Consider the following 18,675-nt stretch of genomic DNA (forward strand, 5'->3'; position numbering starts at 1 on the left):
AATTACAGGCAACCTCCACACTGTTTTCCCACCATAAAACATAAACATCACACCACTCCCTGCGTTAGGATGTTGACATTGGATGTTAATCCTGTTCTGCAGAATTACCTGAGATGATTACTGGGTACTCTGACATGTTCCCACAAACACACCCTATGGATGTAAATTGCAGATGAACATGATCACACAGGAACAAACCCGGCGTACCCTTACCGCTTACAGTGCAGAGCAGCGTCTCCGCATGTGGAAAGTCGATTGACTCGTGCAATAAATAAATTGTAAATGCTCTCCGTGCGGTGACGAGGGGTGATTAAGCTGAACTGATGGGGCTTTTGTTTTGGTTTAGTGGCAGAGTTAAATGAAGGGCAGCGTTTCCCTGAACTCAGCTCGTCGGCTCGAAATCACTCACCGATCTGTTGCAAATTACCTCCTCTCCGCCACGCCACTGGGATGGACCTTCCAAATCCAGCTTTGAACTCAGCTGATAGTCCTCTATCGATTCTCCCGGCATGTGCGTGTTGCTTAGCTAGAAGACATGACGTGTGTGTGTGTGTGTGTGTGTGTGTGTGTGTGTGTGTGTGTGTGTGTGTGTGTGTGTGTTTGCCTGTCTTATTTGCCTTCAAATTTAAAGATTGACAAGCGAACGCAAACAGATATTGACATCTTTTCTTTTTTATAGGCAGCATGGAACATCCAACAAATCTAATTTAGGGTGAACACACATCTGTGTTTGGCATCTCTCTGACTTTAATCCCTCTCTTCTTCCCCAAACCTCTCTGTGTCCTGTCTCTGCTCTCTCGCCCCTCTTACTCCATCTTTTTCTCTCAGAACGACAGCGCGGTGGATAGTAATAAGGCGGGTCCCCCGGAGAGCCTCAACACGCTTCTGGCCGACATCTCTCTGGTGAGCACGGCAGACGGGCACAGGCGTGATAAAGATGGATTCCACACAGGGTGGTATCGAGACAGGGAACGACAGCTGTGCTTGAGACGTTGACCTGCAGGCTTTGTAGTTAGGACAGAGGTTGAGTGGAACAAAAGTAAGGAAGTCGAGTGAGGCTTTGTGAAAGAAAGTGTTGGTGTAGCCTTTCCTCTACTTTTTGTTGTTTGGTTGAAAGAGGATCGGCCATCTGGCGTGTCCAATCGTCCTCCCACCCTTCTCCAAGAAAGAGAAGGATACGGTCAGGGTAGAAAAAGGTTTGCACTTTCCAAAGCAACAACAGATTTGTGAAGCTCAGTCTCCTCTGTTTGTTCTGAACAGAAAGAGATGAGATGGATATCAAGGAGAATGCTTTTACTCTGCAGTCCAAGGTTACCTGCCGCTCAAATCATAACTTTATTTTATTTTGCAAACTCTTTTTTTTACGCTCATTTTATGTCTCAGTCCATAATTTTGTGAGCCACTCTGTCTCCGTGTTCATCTCATTATTCAGTTTTTAGTTCAAGTTTTTTGTAAAACAGGATCCCGGGGGAGCAGCGACGCTTTCTACACCGTTTGGATGTGTTAAAGGTCCTCAAGAAGGCGGTTATTTTCTAGATTTCTAAATCAATCGTTTGAGTTCAAATTGATTAAAGGAACACTGGGTTTATAATGTGCTTTTAAATGAACAGTATATGTTACTATACTGTCATTCAAATATATAATAGGAGACGTATTTATCAAAACCTGGTATAACGAAACAATGACTGTAGAAACAACTACAGGTAAGTTACAAAGCAACCTAGCAGATATTTTTATAGATAAAATGAAGAATAAATAATACCTTTACCTTATTCAGAGTTAATGTCTTACATCTGAGAAACATTCTTATAAAATAGTAGTTAGTTAATAAAAACTCCTTAATCTATTCAGTGAGGTCACGTTTTGTTATGCCGGATATATTGCCATGATACATTATTGCACCCTTAATCAATGATGAATATATCCTCTCACTTCAGGACGACGTACAGTCCACCACAGCTGAATCCCCCCCCTCCTTCAAGCCTCCGCCCCCACCAGGGGTGCAGAGGCGGCCAACTAGACGAGATCCGGTCAACAAATGCCCCTCGTCCGAATCCTCCCACTCAGGCCTGTACTTCACAGCCCCGTCCTCTCACCAGCACAGCAGAGAGCCAGGACACGCCCCCGCCTCACCCTCACTGCACCACAAACGGGAGCACCCCAAGGACCCGCCCCGGGACTACGCAGTCGTTAAAAAGAGAGAACCCACGGTACCTTCCAGGAAGGAACAGATAGCTGCTGCTCAGTTGTCTAAGGTCACACAGCATAACATTGGCCCTTTCCCCAGGGTCTTGTCCCCCAGCAGGGGCACCAAACCCGCCGCCCCGTCCCCTTCACCTCCACCTCCACCTCCACTCCCAGCACCTCCGCCACCCCCTTTTCTCCCTTTTAAACCAGTGTCCATGTCCAAAGCCTCCCCTTCCTCTCCGTGCTCGAAGCAGCAGTTTGTCACGGTGGAGGTTCACAGGCCAAACGCTGAGCCCGACGTCAACGAGGTGCGGCCGCTGCCCCAAACCAGAGGTGAGGGACAAACCTGGATGACCGAAATATCCAAAATAATAACATGCACAAGTTTGGATGAAACTAATAATCACTTTACATTTGTACTGACTTAATGGGCTCCTTATACCGTATGTATTGACTGTTCTTGTGTATACAAATAGAGGCTTTACAAAATGTACAAATATAATTATTGCTCAACATTTCTCGCCTCTTCATGTACTCATTATGAAATATTCAGATAAGAGTACTCGTACTGGGTAAATTTGAGGCTTGCTAATTGTCACAGTCTGCTATTAAATTAGGAAATATTCAGTAAGACATGATATGTGTACAGATACCATTCATTATAAACATATTTGGAGAGATAAATGGGCTGAAATTAGTCAATTATCACCCAAATGTGTATCATTGCCGCTCTAAGCCAAACGTCAAAAATAAAGTAAGTAGAATCAGATATATTTCCAAATCTGACTTGTGTTTTGCAGTTCAGTATAACTTGATTACATCTGTTTTAATGCCCTTCCAAACTGAGACATTATCTGAAAGTTGATGAAAGTTCAAAACAATAAATCTGTGTTCCCATCATCGTGTCCCATGTGCCGCTTCCCCCTCAGGTGGCGCTCTGTCTCAGCTGTCGGACAGCGGCCAGACCCTCAGTGAGGACAGCGGGGTGGACATAGCTGAGTCAGGACACATCTGCAAGGACAGCAAAACCCACTCCTCACACACACGCCACCCCCGAGACACCCAGGGGGGCGGGGGGGACCACCCTTCCAAACCGGTGAGGGGCTGATTCAGAACAGCTAAACATGGATGGATGAGTGGATTCATTGTTAAACTCTGAGGAATGGGAACTGTGTTTAGTGTGGTTGGGTGTGTGTGATGTCACATCTTAGAGGTTCTGGTAAGAATTAGTTTTGTTTAAAGGGATAAAGTCATGAGCCATGGGTCCTAACAAGTATTGAAATGTGTGTGTGTGCTGAAAAACAAACCAACGTTGATAACTGTTTGCTAATTCTCCAGAATCTGTTCTCAACCCCTAACTGTGATCTCTTCTCTCCTCCTTCTGTTTGCTCACACAGTTTCCTTTGTTTCACTCATTTGTTTATTCCTCATTCAATAAATCATCCACTCCATCATTTGTTTCACCGCTCACTGCAGTGTGTAGCGTTGTGACAACCCTCAAATCGCTCTCTGGTTCTTATTGATTGATGGGAGAAATAACAAGTAAGGACGGGAGTAGCGTGATGCTTTATGAGGAGAGGGCCGGTCGATTCATGATCTGTTCTAGATTAGAATCATTAGGCAGGAGATGTGACGGCTGACTCTACTCTGTACCAAGAAAGCTGGGTGGTATTGCAGAGGGGCAAAGCATTTACTTTCTTTTTGAGATGATGTGCTCTTAGTTATCTTTAGAGGACAAGTGTTAAACCTTGTTATCGTCCACTCGTTCCTGTTTCAGCCATAAAAACACAACAGGTTGTTTCATGTACTGGCAATAAAAAGACACAGATGTTATATCCATATTCTAAGATAAATGATGGAAAGCACAGTTTGCAGTTTCCATTTATTTGATATTAACAGAAAAAATGGAGCAAGAAGAGAGGGGTGGATGATGTCCCGAGCTGGAATTGAACTGGGAATACTTCACCACCTGGACACCATTGATATTTCCCTTGCAATATGGACATAGAATCCCAGTTTCAGATTAACATACAGATGAAGGAAACCCCCCCATTGGGTGACAGAGGCCAGTGTAAAAGAAGCTTTACGTTAGTGGATACGTAATAGAAACACTTTAAAGAAATTGCTTTTTAAATTGGTATCTCTTTTGTCCTTTGACTTGTGAAACTGTACAACGTGATTGCTCATTCATGGATTGGTCACCCGGATTAAATATGTACATAATAATAGAGAAGAGGTCTTTATGGAAGTGTAAACCCATTGAGAGGACCCTTGAGTGCTCAGAACGTAGCTCTTTCCTACAAAAGAAGGACAATACATGTGTGCATAGTGACACAAAGGGGGAGTAGACATGGAGATGGAGATATATTGTGGTTTATGAACACGCATTAATGATGATCTTCTGATTTGACCTGTGCTCCTCTCCCTCCCTCGCTGTAGCCGGGGCTGCTGGAGCCCACCTCCACGCTGGTGAGGGTGGCAAAGAGCGCCAGCACTCTGGGGATCGCCATTGAAGGCGGAGCCAACACGCGCCAGCCGATGCCACGCATTGTCACAATACAGGTGAGGGAGGAAGACCAACAAGGTATACAATAACGATGTAATTCCTACGTTCTGCGATATGTGAACAATTACAAAAACAACATAAATTCTGATGCTTTTTTATTGTTATGCAAGAAACCAATTAAATGTGTATTTGGCCCAAAGGGCAAACATGAGAAAATGTCTCAATCTGGTGGAACTAATAAAAGCTGTGATCTGATTGAAACAGGCTAATATAATAGAAGGCTGGTTTTATCATGTAATGGCCGTGGACAATTTGGGATATTTTCTATTTGGCAACTTACTTTATTATACACGTTTTATAAGAGCTTGGGTTCTGAAATGTGTGGGGAAACACTAACACACTTGCCAAAAACGTTGCCAGAATATATCAAATAGCAAAAAAGTCTTGAATGAAGCTCAACCGTTACCTTAAGTTTACTTTTTAATCAGCCGACTCATTCTCGGTGAATGTTATTATAAGCTGTGTTTATTATATCTTGGGTGCCTTCTTCTTTGATTGTCTGGTATCTTGCGCCCACCTGCCAGCTGGGATTTGATGCCCTTTAAGGATTGAAATGGATTCACACTGCTGCTGAACTCACACTGAGACTTCTGCTAATTGCGTCCTCGTCGGAGATTGTGACATTGATGGTGTTCATGAAAAAGCTTAACTGCCTTGAGAAGTTATTCACTGTGTTTCCTTTCTCTGGCGTTGCCACGAATTGGCACCTATGGAGGATAACACAGTTTATAATTAGCTCAGATTTCTTCCTGTTTAGATCGTGTTGAGGCCGGGTTGAGCAAGACACATTAGCATTTCTGTTGGAAACTATTGGACTTCCAGACTTGAGATTCAAATATTGACAATAAGGCACCTCGAAAGGAAAGCCATTACTGTGACTGGATGTGCATATACTGTATCTATCTGCCAGGGTAATGTGCAAGTCCACAAAGCCCTGCATTAGCTCGGGAAGCAGCGAGCAGCCACAGACTGCAGTCCACTCCGTGTTCAAAGTCCAGCCTCATCCCAGCCTCCCACTCCACAGAGGTAGTGATTGAAATAAAAAAGGCCGGCTGATTGCGAGGGGGAGGGATAAAAGGATTGGAAATGAGCCCATTCAAAATCAAAGGGTGCACTGAGGAAAAAAAGGCGGCGAGTGTGAGTGAAGGATGCAAAAAAGAAGTGTGTTAATAAGGAAGGGAGGAGGTCTGGTGGCGTTGTTGATGGATGCAGCATTTGGGCGTTTTGATGGGTGTGTAGGTGGTGGGAGGCCAGGCATTGGGGACCGACTAAACAGGTGTGTTTTGATTCCCAAACGTGAGATGCAAATGCAGGATGATGGGATTTAGAGTCGTCTTACTTTCTGAATCTAATTTATATGTCGTGCTTTGAGTAAACGCTGTGCATGTGTTGTCAGGTTGGTGAAGATGTTTCTTCCTTTGCAAGTGTTTTGGCACATTTGTGTTTTTATTTACAGGATTTTCAGAGCCGTGCGTGTGTCCTAATGTAAGTGTTTGGGACGTTGGAGCAATCGTAGTGTTTTATTTTTGTCACAAGGAGCACATGTATTTGTATTTTATATCAGAGGTAGGGTCTTTTCCTCATTATTGTTTGCCTTTTATCTGTTTCTTAGCTCTATTCACTCACAGTACCAGCTCTTCAACAAAGAGGAAACACAGACACGTATACATTAGATGAAAATGGCTGTTTAATAAAAGTGTAATACAGTAGATTTTTTTCCACGGTTGTACCATACACTGTTTAAGTAAAGTTCCTATTTTTCAAATAAAAGCATCCTGTTTAACCCGATATAATAATAAACTATGAAACTATTCAAGGTAAAAAGGCACTTTTCGAGAATGCCAGTGCTGCACATAATCAGGAAACCTCACTTCCTCCCAGTATTACCAGTGACCTATGAGCACACACAGCAAGAAATTACCGTTCATGAGATGAAGTCACTAACATGGTTCAACCCATTACCAATCCCTCTAAACCTCAGATACTCGAGCCGAGAGTCTTATGAAAATAAAAAGGCAGCTGATTGCGATGAATAATAGCGGAGGAAATTGGTGCGATGGGTGTGAGGAAGTCCAACGACTGCTGCTCGAAATCAGGTTAAAATTCATTAAATGAGCTCCTTTTAACGGAGCTCATTTAAACGAGTAGATTGGAAATTTAATCAGGTTTAAAATATTGCTCGGCCTCTTATTACAGCTTTCCCGTTTTTGCAATTGCATATATTTATCCAAACTTCGGTTTAGTGGGGTAATAACCCTATCAATCAGAAGCTAGACAGAGCCAGGAGCTACATGACACCGCTGCTGCTCCCCTCAACAATAACACCGTATGGCTTCAGTCATTTGGAGAGATTCATAACATAGTAGCCTCAAGGTCACTCCGTACAGAAAAAGGAAGAGTTTTTTCCACGTTAACTTTCCAATATGGAAAAGTGATGCGTCAAAACTTTGCTCTGTCACCTGGGGAAACCTAACTCAATGTTATTAGACCCTTGAGCAAGGCACACTATCACAATACTCCCCTCAATCAGGACCAAGCATCAGAATGATGCATTTGCTTTATATTGTTTCTGGCTTTGGATCACATCGAAGGGCCGTCTAGAATATCTTCTCTCTGCAAAAAGGAAGCACAGTGGAGACGTGGCTCTGCACACTTCTAGCTTCTGTGTTTCTCTCTCTCCGGGGCACAAGGGATCTCTCAAGTCACCTCAATCACGGCTGCCGAAGATGAAGTGCAGATGAGTTAAAGCTGTTGCCGGCCGGCCGGTCGTTATCAAGTCCCCATCCCCAAGCGCCTGCCCGTTATCACCGATCACGGCGACTGACTCGGGGTAATTGTTGCAGGCTCAGTAAAGAAAGTAAGAGAGTGGAAGATGCAGCCATTACACGAGCCGACTGGAACAAAAGTTAAGGTCAGGGGTTCGACTCCAACCCAGGGCGCACCCCGTCAATGCAAACGTCTACTTTTAAAGGCTAACTCATCTGTGTTTCCTAACAGTTTTTCTCATATTTTATACGTTTTATTTCAGCATTTGTTCGGCTTTCTACATTTATGAACATTTGATTCTACAATCTAAGCATAAACGAAGATAATGCCCTTTGAGGAGTCAGCAATGAAGGAGGGAGCCTTTTGACACGTCACCATCGGTTTTCGTCACACCTGAGGGTTTGACTAATACCTGGAACAATCATTACAAACACTTAAGGTTCCTATGCAATGCGACTTCTGTGTGTGTGGTTTAATTATATATTCTGTCTAACTTCTTGCCCAGAAGGCATAGCATTTAGATGCTGCATATCTGGTGGATTTAAAACCTTGAGGCTCTTGAGGATGTAATAACATCCAGTCGACTCAGAGAGAGCGTGTTGGTGTGACTGTGACATGCATTCTGAAGTCTGTGCTTTACGTTGGATAAAATGTCTGACTGGAAGACACGGCAAGTTAACATTTCCTTTTTGAAAATGCCGTTCAATGCATAGGGAAACATAAATCAGCCTTTGATTAATGGCTGGGATTCATTTAAAAAAGATGCAAAGCTGTCATTTAAGATACCGCTTTGTTATCCTTCACTGTGTTTAGCATCATTTAGCTATGAGAAGTTGGTGTTGGTTACATTCAGCCACTGGAAGACGGTATAGTTGCCATGTGCAACTATACCGTCTTCCTCAAAAATGCAGGATCCTCAAATCCATCATGCAGTTGAGTCACTCTTCCTGTGATTGGTTGACCTTCTGAGCGATACACTTCTTCCTGCTTGCTACAGTATATTATCTCTGGTCTACTTGGCTGCTCAAACCCACCAGTGGTACTTCATCACTAAAGTGTAATTACGTAATGAGGACAGAGTCAGGAGGAGAAGAATGTGGAACTGACAGGAAGGAATTCATGTTTCTTACTCGGTGCTTTTAGGATCACACGACTGTTGACCCTGGGGTGATAGTGCTCAGTAAAACATCAGGCCTTTCAGTGGCTAAATATTTGACTCTCTTTAACAGTTTGCTGCTAATTTGATCTGTCTGCTGTCTGTTGCTAGGCAGGTGCTGCGTGTTTAGAAAGTAAGGCTGAGGAAAAAGGGATAAGATGAAGCTCTTGAAAATCAGGTGGCTTCTTTTGTTGCTCTTGTGTTTAGGAGGTAGGTTGAGTTCAGCTCCAGTCCAGATCCGTCTCAAAGCTGCGATGACTAAAGAAATCCAGGGACCATTACATTTTGCCTTATCCTAAGATAGCCACCTCTCCTTTCATGTAGTGCTGGTACAGGATGTGAATCATGAACAGCAGGGAGGTCCAAATTGAATGTGTGATGAAAGTACTTTGGAAAAAATTGCTGTTTTTTAGTTGTTTTGAATGTGAAAATATATACAGAGGCTGCTGAGTGACTCTTCAGAATCACAGTCAGACTACCTTAGTTATCGTACGGGGGAAATGAGGTTGCTTGACACTATTTTAGGGTAAAAATCAATATTTTACTAATCATGAGAAGTTTAAGTAAAAATGTGCAATAAAAGTCCTTGTAGCCACTGCGACACAGAGGCACAGGAACGAGGCAGGACGTCCTCCAATACACAGGCACTCTGAAGACTCATGGTGAAATTGTCAGGAAGCCATGGATGGAAACGTCGTCCTCAGACATATCCAGGTGCCGCCATGTTTCCTGAAAAGCACATTAAACTACACTCCAGGCATCCATGTGACATCTGGCTAACGCCGTTAGCTCGTCCATTTCATTAGCGAGTGAGAAAATAGCGGGACATTTTTAAAAGTCGAAATTAAGAAAAAAAACTCAGAAATTTGAAAAAAGTCAGATTTTTTTTTAGGAAAAAGGTGATAATTTTGTCTGAAATTCCAAAAAGTCAACATTTTGAGGAAAAAAATCAGAAGTTTGAAAAGAAGATAGAAAGGGGAAAGAAATTGGGAGACAAAAAGTGTGATGATTAGGACCACGTGAAGAACAAGTTAGAATAATGAGAAAATAGTGGGACATTTTTAAAAGTCGACATTTAGAAAAAAAGTTTGAATTTTTAGGAGAAAAGGGATAATTTAGAAAAAATAAGCGGACATTTTTAAAAGTCGACATTTAGAAAATATACGCCCATGATGAGAGGGGGGAGGGGCCGAGACCATTCTGGTGAATGGGAAAGAACAGCGGCAACTGCTTCGTCAGCCTTATCTGTCCTCTGGATTTGACCGTAGAGAAGAGGCAGATAGTTTGAACAAATATCACGCTTTACTCTGGTTTAGCAAAAGTGAAACATGTATGTTTAGGATTCACTCGAGTGAGTTCTCCAGAGCAGAGAGAGGCTTTGGATTCATTTCAAACAGCAGCTCAAACTCTGTAGGTGCTCAAATGAACGGCATTCAGAAGTTTGACTGATACTTTTTTTTTGAGAGTCTTCACATATCGCTGCAGAAGAGCGGAGACTCACTCGTGAAATTGGGAACTGGGCCTTTGTGAATTGTCCTGTGCATGTCTCGGAGTGCCAATAACAATGTTTCCCTTGAATTGAATGAAATGTGTGAGTGTGCATCTTCAAAAGGAGAGCGCTGCCGGTCAGGAGGAAACATTTCATTTAGTTTGAAGCACATACTTCCCTAAAGGAACAGAAACATCCACAGCTGAGCCTTCGCTGTGTGGTCTGAGGGCCAGACTGTGTGTGTGTGTGTGTGTGTGTGTGTGTGTGTGTGTGTGTGTGTGTGTGTGTGTGTGTGTGTGTGTGTGTGTGTGTGTGTGTGTGTGTGTGTGTGTGTGTGTGTGTGTGTGTGTGTGTGTGTGTGTGTGTGTGTTTGCGTGCGTGCGTGCGTGCGTGCGTGCGTGTGTGTGTGTGTGTGTTACATGAAGGCTCTGTACCCCTTGGACCTTGTTTTCTTGGATGTTGTAGAACAAAAGCAAGGATCTCAGACTTGTGAAAACTCTTGGTAAGGCCTGAGCCACAGAAACAGCTGGGCTTCTTGGATAGCTTTGGACCAGGTCTGTAGTTTCTTGATGTGAGAGGTATTTTTACATTTCATGATGATAACAATCAATCACCAACTGAGGTTCAAACAACCGCTTACCGCATTTTTAATTTAATTTCCCTAGACTCCCGCTGGTATAGAAAATTATTCTGTTCGCTCCAAAGTAAAGTGAGTTATTATATTTATTTATCTGACATAGAATTGCGATAAACAGAAAAGGGACCTCAGGCTGTATCAGCACCTCTTCACTAAATCAAAACAAGCCAAGGCCAGTCAAGCTGATGTGAGCTGGAATACTAAGAGAGATTATACTGCCAAATACTGCACTGCTCACTCCTGTACCGACATACAGATAGCCAATATTTATAAAGCATAGTTTGGGAACCATGATCACATGTGTGGAGTGATGTTCCTGATATTTCAGAAAGTGCCTGCTTTAGGTTTCTCGATAACAGTGAGTGGAAATAGGGAAAACAAAGCAACAACACAGACACCTGACCCATCTGTCCGTACGACTTCATGTTGACAGGTCTAGATTTAGATGTAGTCTGTGTGAAGACAAACAAGACTAGAACTGAAAGGTTACTATGGATCTTATGTTCCCTTTGCCAGACCCAAAGGGCCAAAGTAAAGATGTAAGAACCCTATAAACTCCAAATGTATTCAAATTAAGGCATCGTGAATCTTTCCACGCCTCAAAGAAAGGCAGTCTATCTTAACTTGATTTGTACAACCACTCTCAGGAGCTCTCTACATTTCTCGAACATTTCTCGAACATTGACGAACCCAACCTAAGTAACTTTTGAAACCTGGGTTGCTCATACTTTCGGGCAAGTATCTAAAGGTTAGACTTTAAAAAAACACCCTTTTATCAAAAGTGGAAGTCTGGATTTTTTATAAATGTGGAAATTATGTTAATTCAATATCGTTAATGAATGTATTTTAAACACTGCTCAATTGTAGTCATCATACTTTTAGTCTTTGGGCACATAGGGCAACGTTCTTTCCTAAAATATGATGAAGTATTATGAAATAACAGCAGCCCCATGAACCCGGAGGCTAAATATATTATTAAGAAAAATGTAATTTCCGTCAAATATTATTCAAACTGGTGGTTTTCACATGAGGTTAATATCTTGGGCTATTTTATCAGTTCTCCCAAACTTGGTTTATTAAAATCCACCTTGTCTCTCTCCATCTCTTTTCTCAGAGAGGAGGTTCAGCTCACAACTGCGGCCAGCTGAAGGTGGGTCAGGTGATCCTGGAGGTAAACGGGGCCACCATGAGGGGCCGCGAGCACAGGGACGCCGCACGCCTCATCGCAGAGGCCTTCAAGACCAAAGAGAGGGACTACGTGGACTTCCTGGTGACGGATTTTAACGTGGCGCTATAGCTGAGTGGTGGAGGAGGAGGGCGGCACCGAGAAAAGGAGACGGGAAGAAATGTTCTATTGTTTTAAATGGCACAACTCTTTTAAGCAGACACCAAGGAACCGACTGATCTCTGAGCCCTTCAGTCTGGTTACGTGATTTTTCATTTTTCAATTCCTCCGCCGTGGACTTCAGGATTCTCCTCAACGTGTTACCTCCCCACTGTGAGACCTTATGCACTAAAACGGAAAGTAGTGAACCCTTTTTCTTTTATCTCCGTGTGAAAACTTGTGGATTTTACAACCGTTGAAACCTACCGGGACTTCTTGTAGCAATCCCTCGCCCTATGTTCATTTTATTATTATCATTATTATTTATTTGATCCCTTCTACCCCAGAGACAACCGCACATCTAAGACTGATCCACACTCGACTTTACAAGCCTGGGTTTGTAAATGTAAAAATGAACAAATGTAGATACAGATGCCTATATATATACTGTACACTTAAAGATACTCCTATATGAATTATAAACCCGTAACCTCCGGTGCGTCATCAGCATATAGTGATATATTTAAAGATGATGATGAGTCAGGCCATCCTGCTGACCCTACATATTTTCTAGTGATGCTACCTGCCTGTCTGCATATAAACACCCTTTCACAATAAGACAAATTATATGTCACGCTAACAGAAATACACATTACATGCTTTAATCAGACTTAAAAGGACATGTATGAGGGAGGGGCTCTTCCTGTTTTGTTCCACTTCCTCCATGTTTATCTGTATTTTTTCAAACCATGTCAACACTTAAACGGCTGAATTATTAATTCTGTGAAAGCAACATAAACAATCAAGGCTTCATTTTTTTGTACTTTACTGGCAAACGAGGCAGTTCTGACTCCTGAACTGTTGCCACGTTTCCTCGTACACACTTACACACAAGGTTGTTCAGAGTCATTTACTCCACGCAGCAATTTGGAAAAGCTTAGTTTTCATTTTTCCCAAAACGCTGCGTCTGAGATTTATTCTCACACATTTATGAATAAAACCCCTCCGTTTGTTCCCTCAGCTTTGCTCCTGCTACTCTGAATAACAATTGCTAATGTTTCTTTTGTTTTTTACATAGTTTTAATTATATTCACCCTGGTGGGGGGGGGGGGCTTGCTGCAGCCATGCTCATTGAAGCAATTAAGCCCAAGAGGGGGGAGTGATGAGACATTTAGAGGACGACGACACTGCCAAAGATTTGAGTAGCACTCCTCTAGACATGTTCACACACACACATTTCATCCGCTCATAGGAAAGCAATTAGGAGATAAGCAATCAGTTTGAGGGAGAGACCGAGAGGGAGAGAGAGTACAAGAGAGGCAAAAGTAACATGCGAGACGTGATTGTTGTCGTGATGATTTCCCTTCCTCTCAGGAAGAGTGCAGGCGTGGAGAGGATGCAGAGCAAACATCCTCCCGTGTGTCACTCCAGAGTGGCATCAGGCTGCAGGTGTGAACATGAAGTTGTTAGAATAATTCATCTTAAGTGTTCTGAGCGTGTGTGTGTGTGTGTGTGTGTGTGTGTGTGTGTGTGTGTGTGTGTGTGTGTGTGTATGTGTGTGTGTGTGTGTGTGTGTGTGTGTGTGTGTGTGTGTGTGTGTGTGTGTGTGTGTGTGTGTGTGTGTGTGTGTGTGTGTGTGTGTGTGTGTGTGTGTGTGTGTGTGTGTGTGTGTGTGTGTGTGTGTGTGTGTGTATGTGTATGTCTGAAGCTAATGGATGGAAAGAGAAATAAATATGCTCAAAACACGGAGACTGCAAATAAAGACTAATGTAAATGTCATCCAGGGAGTTGCTGTGTGAGGCGCGGGAGGAAGGGATGCAGCTCGCTGAGAATCATCAAACACTGCTGAATCATTCTGGTGACAACTCAGAGAAAAACAACACAGGCATGCTCTGTGTACGCCATACTTCTTCAAAATGTCAACCTTTAATGAATACCAAGGTTGTTTTTTAAAAGGTCATACCCACATCCTGTACCCGTAATGCCCAGTTATGATCCCATGTTATATATATATTTAAATAATCCTTCAGATGAAAACCTGAGTCAGACCATTTAGCTTTTCAAAACAGCACACAAAGAGATTGCTCACGTGACAAGTGGGATGTTTTTGTGCATGGATGGATTTTGGCCCCTAGAAACTGATGAATGTTGGCGACTCTGATTTGGTCTCAACCAGATTTTTGAACCAGCTAGTCGGGAGATTTGTCCGTCTCTTGTTTGGCGTCGGGACGTTAGCTTTTACGGTGTTGATGAGAGCTCTGAGACTGACTTTGTGTACAGTCAGAATTTGGGCTTTGTGAATATAAACACAGCAGGACGAGAGTAATAAGGAGGGAAATGAGAAGAATTCAATCAGAGAAGAAGAACTTTAGTAATACTTTATTGATCGCAGAGGGAAAATGTAAAATACATAACACACCCTAGACAAAACAATCAGCTAAAACTACAACCCTTTGTGGAGCTGCTGTAGAGTTAGCAGCATTGTAGGTTAACAACAACCAGATCTCTCACATTTCCGTTCATATCCAAACTTTTTGAAAGCTTTTTGGTCGAACCGCAGACATGGAAATCCTCCATTCATCTTAAAATATGTAAAATTATGCAAATGTATGTTACTGGGTTGTGTCCAACACTGACGGAGCATCATTTTAACTTTGTTGTGAATGTTTTTCAACCCACAGCCTCCTGAAGACAGATTCCAAATGTTTTTACTTGGCACCGGATCAGGATGCGCATCTATTTTTAAGAAAAACAAGAACTTTTGTCACAGGAAAAAGATGTATATATATTTTAACGTGGCTGCCTACAAAACCAGACAGATATCCATGAATGTTTAAATGTCCCTCACAGAGCGAGGAGTGAAAAGACAGTCGACATGAAGGAATAAATCCAGGTGGGATAATTCCACTGAGTGACATCATCGAACTAACACGTCTCAGCTAAAGCTTAAAGAGAGACTCTTGTCCTGTTGCTAACACTTTTGCAGCTCATGTTGTCCATAAATAAGGCACCAGGCTTATAATTAGTTACTGTTTTAATCTCTAGCATCAGTTTATCTACTCAGTGCCGCATGGAGAAGCTCTTATACATTTACATTTAGCTTCTGAGATGCAATCAATATCTGGAAAAAAGATATACTCGCCACAACCGCAAACACACTTAAACTTGTGTGTGTGTGTGTGTGTGTGTGTGTGTGTGTGTGTGTGTGTGTGTGTGTGTGTGATATTATGATTTAGATAAGCAGACGGAGACGTTCTGACAGATGAGAGCAGGAGTGCGTGCTCTCGGTGGAATAACTCCACTAAACAATCTAATCTGAGAGGAATCACAGACACAAAGATGAAGGCTTTTGTTTTCTGAAACCTTCTGATTTTAAACTGTTTGTATTTGTCTATAATGATAATGCCATACTATAGCTGTTACAATTAGATTTCATTTAGATTCGCTACTAGGGTTTATTTCCCCCTTCTGGGAGAAATACAATCAGGTTTTGGAACCTATTCCAAAAGAATCAAAGAGCCACAGAAGCCTTTTTACATTGAAAGGAAAATGCAAGTCTTATTCACTTATCATATTATCCATAGTGTCAGAAAAGACCAAAACTAACAATAGTACCTTATTCTCTACCCTGTCAGTGGCTCCCAACCTCAAGCCCACTGAAGACCAAATATATTAGTACATAAATAAAGGTTCCTTAAAACAGATGAGCAATTTAGTTTCAAGCAACCTGATTTAAGCAAGAGCAAATCGTGCATTTGGTGGGTTCTATTTTCAGCTGCGGATTAATACACATACATCTTGTGATATATACAGCAGTGTGTGTGTGATCAAACTTCATACGGGGTACAAAAGTTAGTGTCATTGATGTGTTTTTAATAGTTTTCGGACAACGAAAGGAGGAAGATTAAGGAGAAGGGTTATTCATTTTTAGTTTTTGCGTTTTCATAGCATTTTTGGACAATAAATATAATAAATGATTACCTTATCTTTCAACCGGAGAAGTCAAATATCCACATGCCACAATAACTTTCCCTAAATAAAGTCTTAATTTAGGAGTACATTTCGGACCAGTTTTCTCTGTGCAAATGTCAATTTCTGAACAGCACAACACAAGTTATAAGATTTGACACAGAGCCATAATAAAGCTTAAAACAAACACTATTTATAGTATATGAAAAGATGACAAGTAACAGTAAACCTCTTATTTTATGGTTTATTCGTATCCCTTTTTACCATAGTAAACATGTCCAGCTTCATGGGAGTGTCTGGTTTAATCTCAGCATCAGCTACAGGTGTCCATTAATGCCAAAGTTCCCTCGAGCAACACACTGCGCCCCGTCCTGCTGCTGGCTGCTCCTGCTCAGGTGAAAAGTAGAGAAATGTCTCAGAGAAAGCAAAAAAAAGTCTTATCATAAAACTCTTGTACATCTATTCAGACATTAAGAAAGCATATTTCACTGCAGATTCATCCCTCCTCGTCACAGAGGCTCTAAACCTCCATCCTGTGGACATGTGTGGATGAAGGCCCCGCCCCCTCTTTGATCTGATATTAGAGGGCCGTCCAGCAGGGAGGGATGATGGAGGGCAGCAATGGCGGCCTCTGACAGTCTCATTAATCACTCAGAGACAGAGAGGTGCTGGCCTCGGTTCCCACACCAGACACCGGCTCAGACGTTGTCTTGTTGGTCATGCTGTAGCAAGCTGTGACCCCCCCCACCCCCACCCCTTTACTACTGCTTCCTCACAAAGGTCAGACTCATAAAGTCCCCGACCCCACCTGTAGAGTCTGTTAATAACGCTTATTTGTTTCACTGAGTGTGCCTCCTGCTTTATTAGCTGCACAAGTTCATTATGTTGGTGTTCATTTCTCCACCCCTCCTTTTGCTTTTGTTCCCTCCGTCACTACATCCGCCTTTCCCCTTGCCTCCTGAACATTTCAACGAGGGGTGTTGTACAATGACATGCTATTTATACAGAAAGTGTGTTTAATTTTTCAATAAAGATAACTGCACAAAAACTAGCAAGCTGTCCGATGCTTTTATTTTGAAATCTGAATTTGACATTTTCAAATGCTGCGTATCTGTTGTGAAGTTGGTGAAGATGCTTCTTCATTTGTTTATGTTTTGGCACTTTTTTGTTTTTATGTTTACATCCTTTTGGAAGCTGCAGCGCGATTCTCCTAAGGGAAGTGTGTGCGCCTTTGCACCTCTCGGCCACCAGGGTTCTCTCAATCCAAATCCTCCTAAATGAGAGGCTGTTACAGAAATAGAAAACTAACTTTGGGTTAAACTTGTTTTTGGTGGGGCTTATTTGTTTGTGTGTCTGTTTGTTTTTGGATTATGGGAAACCATCTAGCTTGATGTTCATGAAGCCTGTTGGACCAAGAATGAAGGCTTTATATTTTCGAGGATATACGTTTCCCAGGCCCGAAAACAGACATCCTTTTTCACTAATGGAAACGGCCTTGATAAAAGTCTTCTAGTATGTATTCTTCAGTTACCAAAGCGACGACACAACAAGCTGGTAACATGTTTTTATTTTCAAATAATTGTGTCTACTTTCTCACAGTAAGGAATGAGAAAACTGACACAGCCTCGGTGCAAAGCCCTGTCTTTGTTATGTATTGCTTTTGGCTGTGCAAACCAACCTGCCTGGACTAAATTCATTTATCAAGATACCACGTTCCAACCTTTGAAATATGAGGACTATGCTTGCCTCTGTTTTGTATCATTGTAAATTGCACCATTTGTTAGATATAAAAAGTATAATTAAGACATCAGATTGTACTCTGGGAAATGGTGATGGACATACACACTGCATAAATTCATATATAATACTATTATTTATTTGTTTCCCTACTTCCAATTCACCTTGCCACAGCTCAGACATGTAATTTCCTGGTTCCACAGGGTCTGCAGCACTGTCATTGTATTTTTATATTCTAGACATGCTGACAGGTTCTGGGTCAGTGCCAGTGAACATATAATACTGTGTAACTGTGTCGTCTCTTAACTATCAATTCCATGTAGCAGTCTGCCGGATCTCATCTTTTGTTATTGCTTCATTTTCCTTTTGTGCAGTTTGAATTTGACATCTAATTGCAGAATTGAAGATAAGAGAGGGCCCATTCATGTCTGCTTCAAAGTCATCTCTCTTTCTTCTCTCTGTTCTATTTAGCCAGTTTTCCAAACTATTCAGATATACTCTTGTTGTTTTTGCCTTTGTAAATCAAAAATATTTAAGTCTGGCTGAATATTAAATTTGACATTCACATATTAAAAAAGATATTCAACAGTGTAGCATCTCAGAGGGCATATTTTGAAGTGAACCAGTGTGTTACAGAGCTCAAGACTGTAACTTGCCTTTCAATAATAATTGGTATTCAACTGCTATAACAGCCTTCAGTCTTCTGGGAGGGTCAGGACAGTCAAGTTCTTCTGCACAAAAATAAGTGTGCATTGTGCATAGGAGGATAAACAGTCAGCCTGGGAGAAAGTCAAGGAAAGTGAGTTAAAGGAACAAGAGAGGTTTAGAAATAGGCTTTATTTTA

General features: G+C 42.0%; 1 protein-coding gene across 1 annotated transcript in view; it reads left to right on the forward strand.

Moving 5' to 3' along the window:
- Positions 1-13,792, forward strand: part of whrna (whirlin a) — a 129,788-nt gene extending 115,996 nt beyond the window's left edge. Inside the window, exons 9-13 of the mRNA XM_063889815.1 lie at positions 829-903; positions 1,938-2,520; positions 3,117-3,283; positions 4,627-4,749; positions 11,916-13,792. Of these exons, the coding sequence (XP_063745885.1) occupies positions 829-903; positions 1,938-2,520; positions 3,117-3,283; positions 4,627-4,749; positions 11,916-12,098 (1,131 nt within the window). The 3' untranslated portion in view covers positions 12,099-13,792. The remainder of the gene's footprint in view (positions 1-828; positions 904-1,937; positions 2,521-3,116; positions 3,284-4,626; positions 4,750-11,915) is intronic.
- Positions 13,793-18,675: the final 4,883 nt, after the last annotated feature.

Source organism: Eleginops maclovinus, chromosome 8, assembly GCF_036324505.1.
Source record: "Eleginops maclovinus isolate JMC-PN-2008 ecotype Puerto Natales chromosome 8, JC_Emac_rtc_rv5, whole genome shotgun sequence".
In the NCBI taxonomy this organism is placed as follows: Eukaryota; Metazoa; Chordata; class Actinopteri; order Perciformes; family Eleginopidae; genus Eleginops; species Eleginops maclovinus.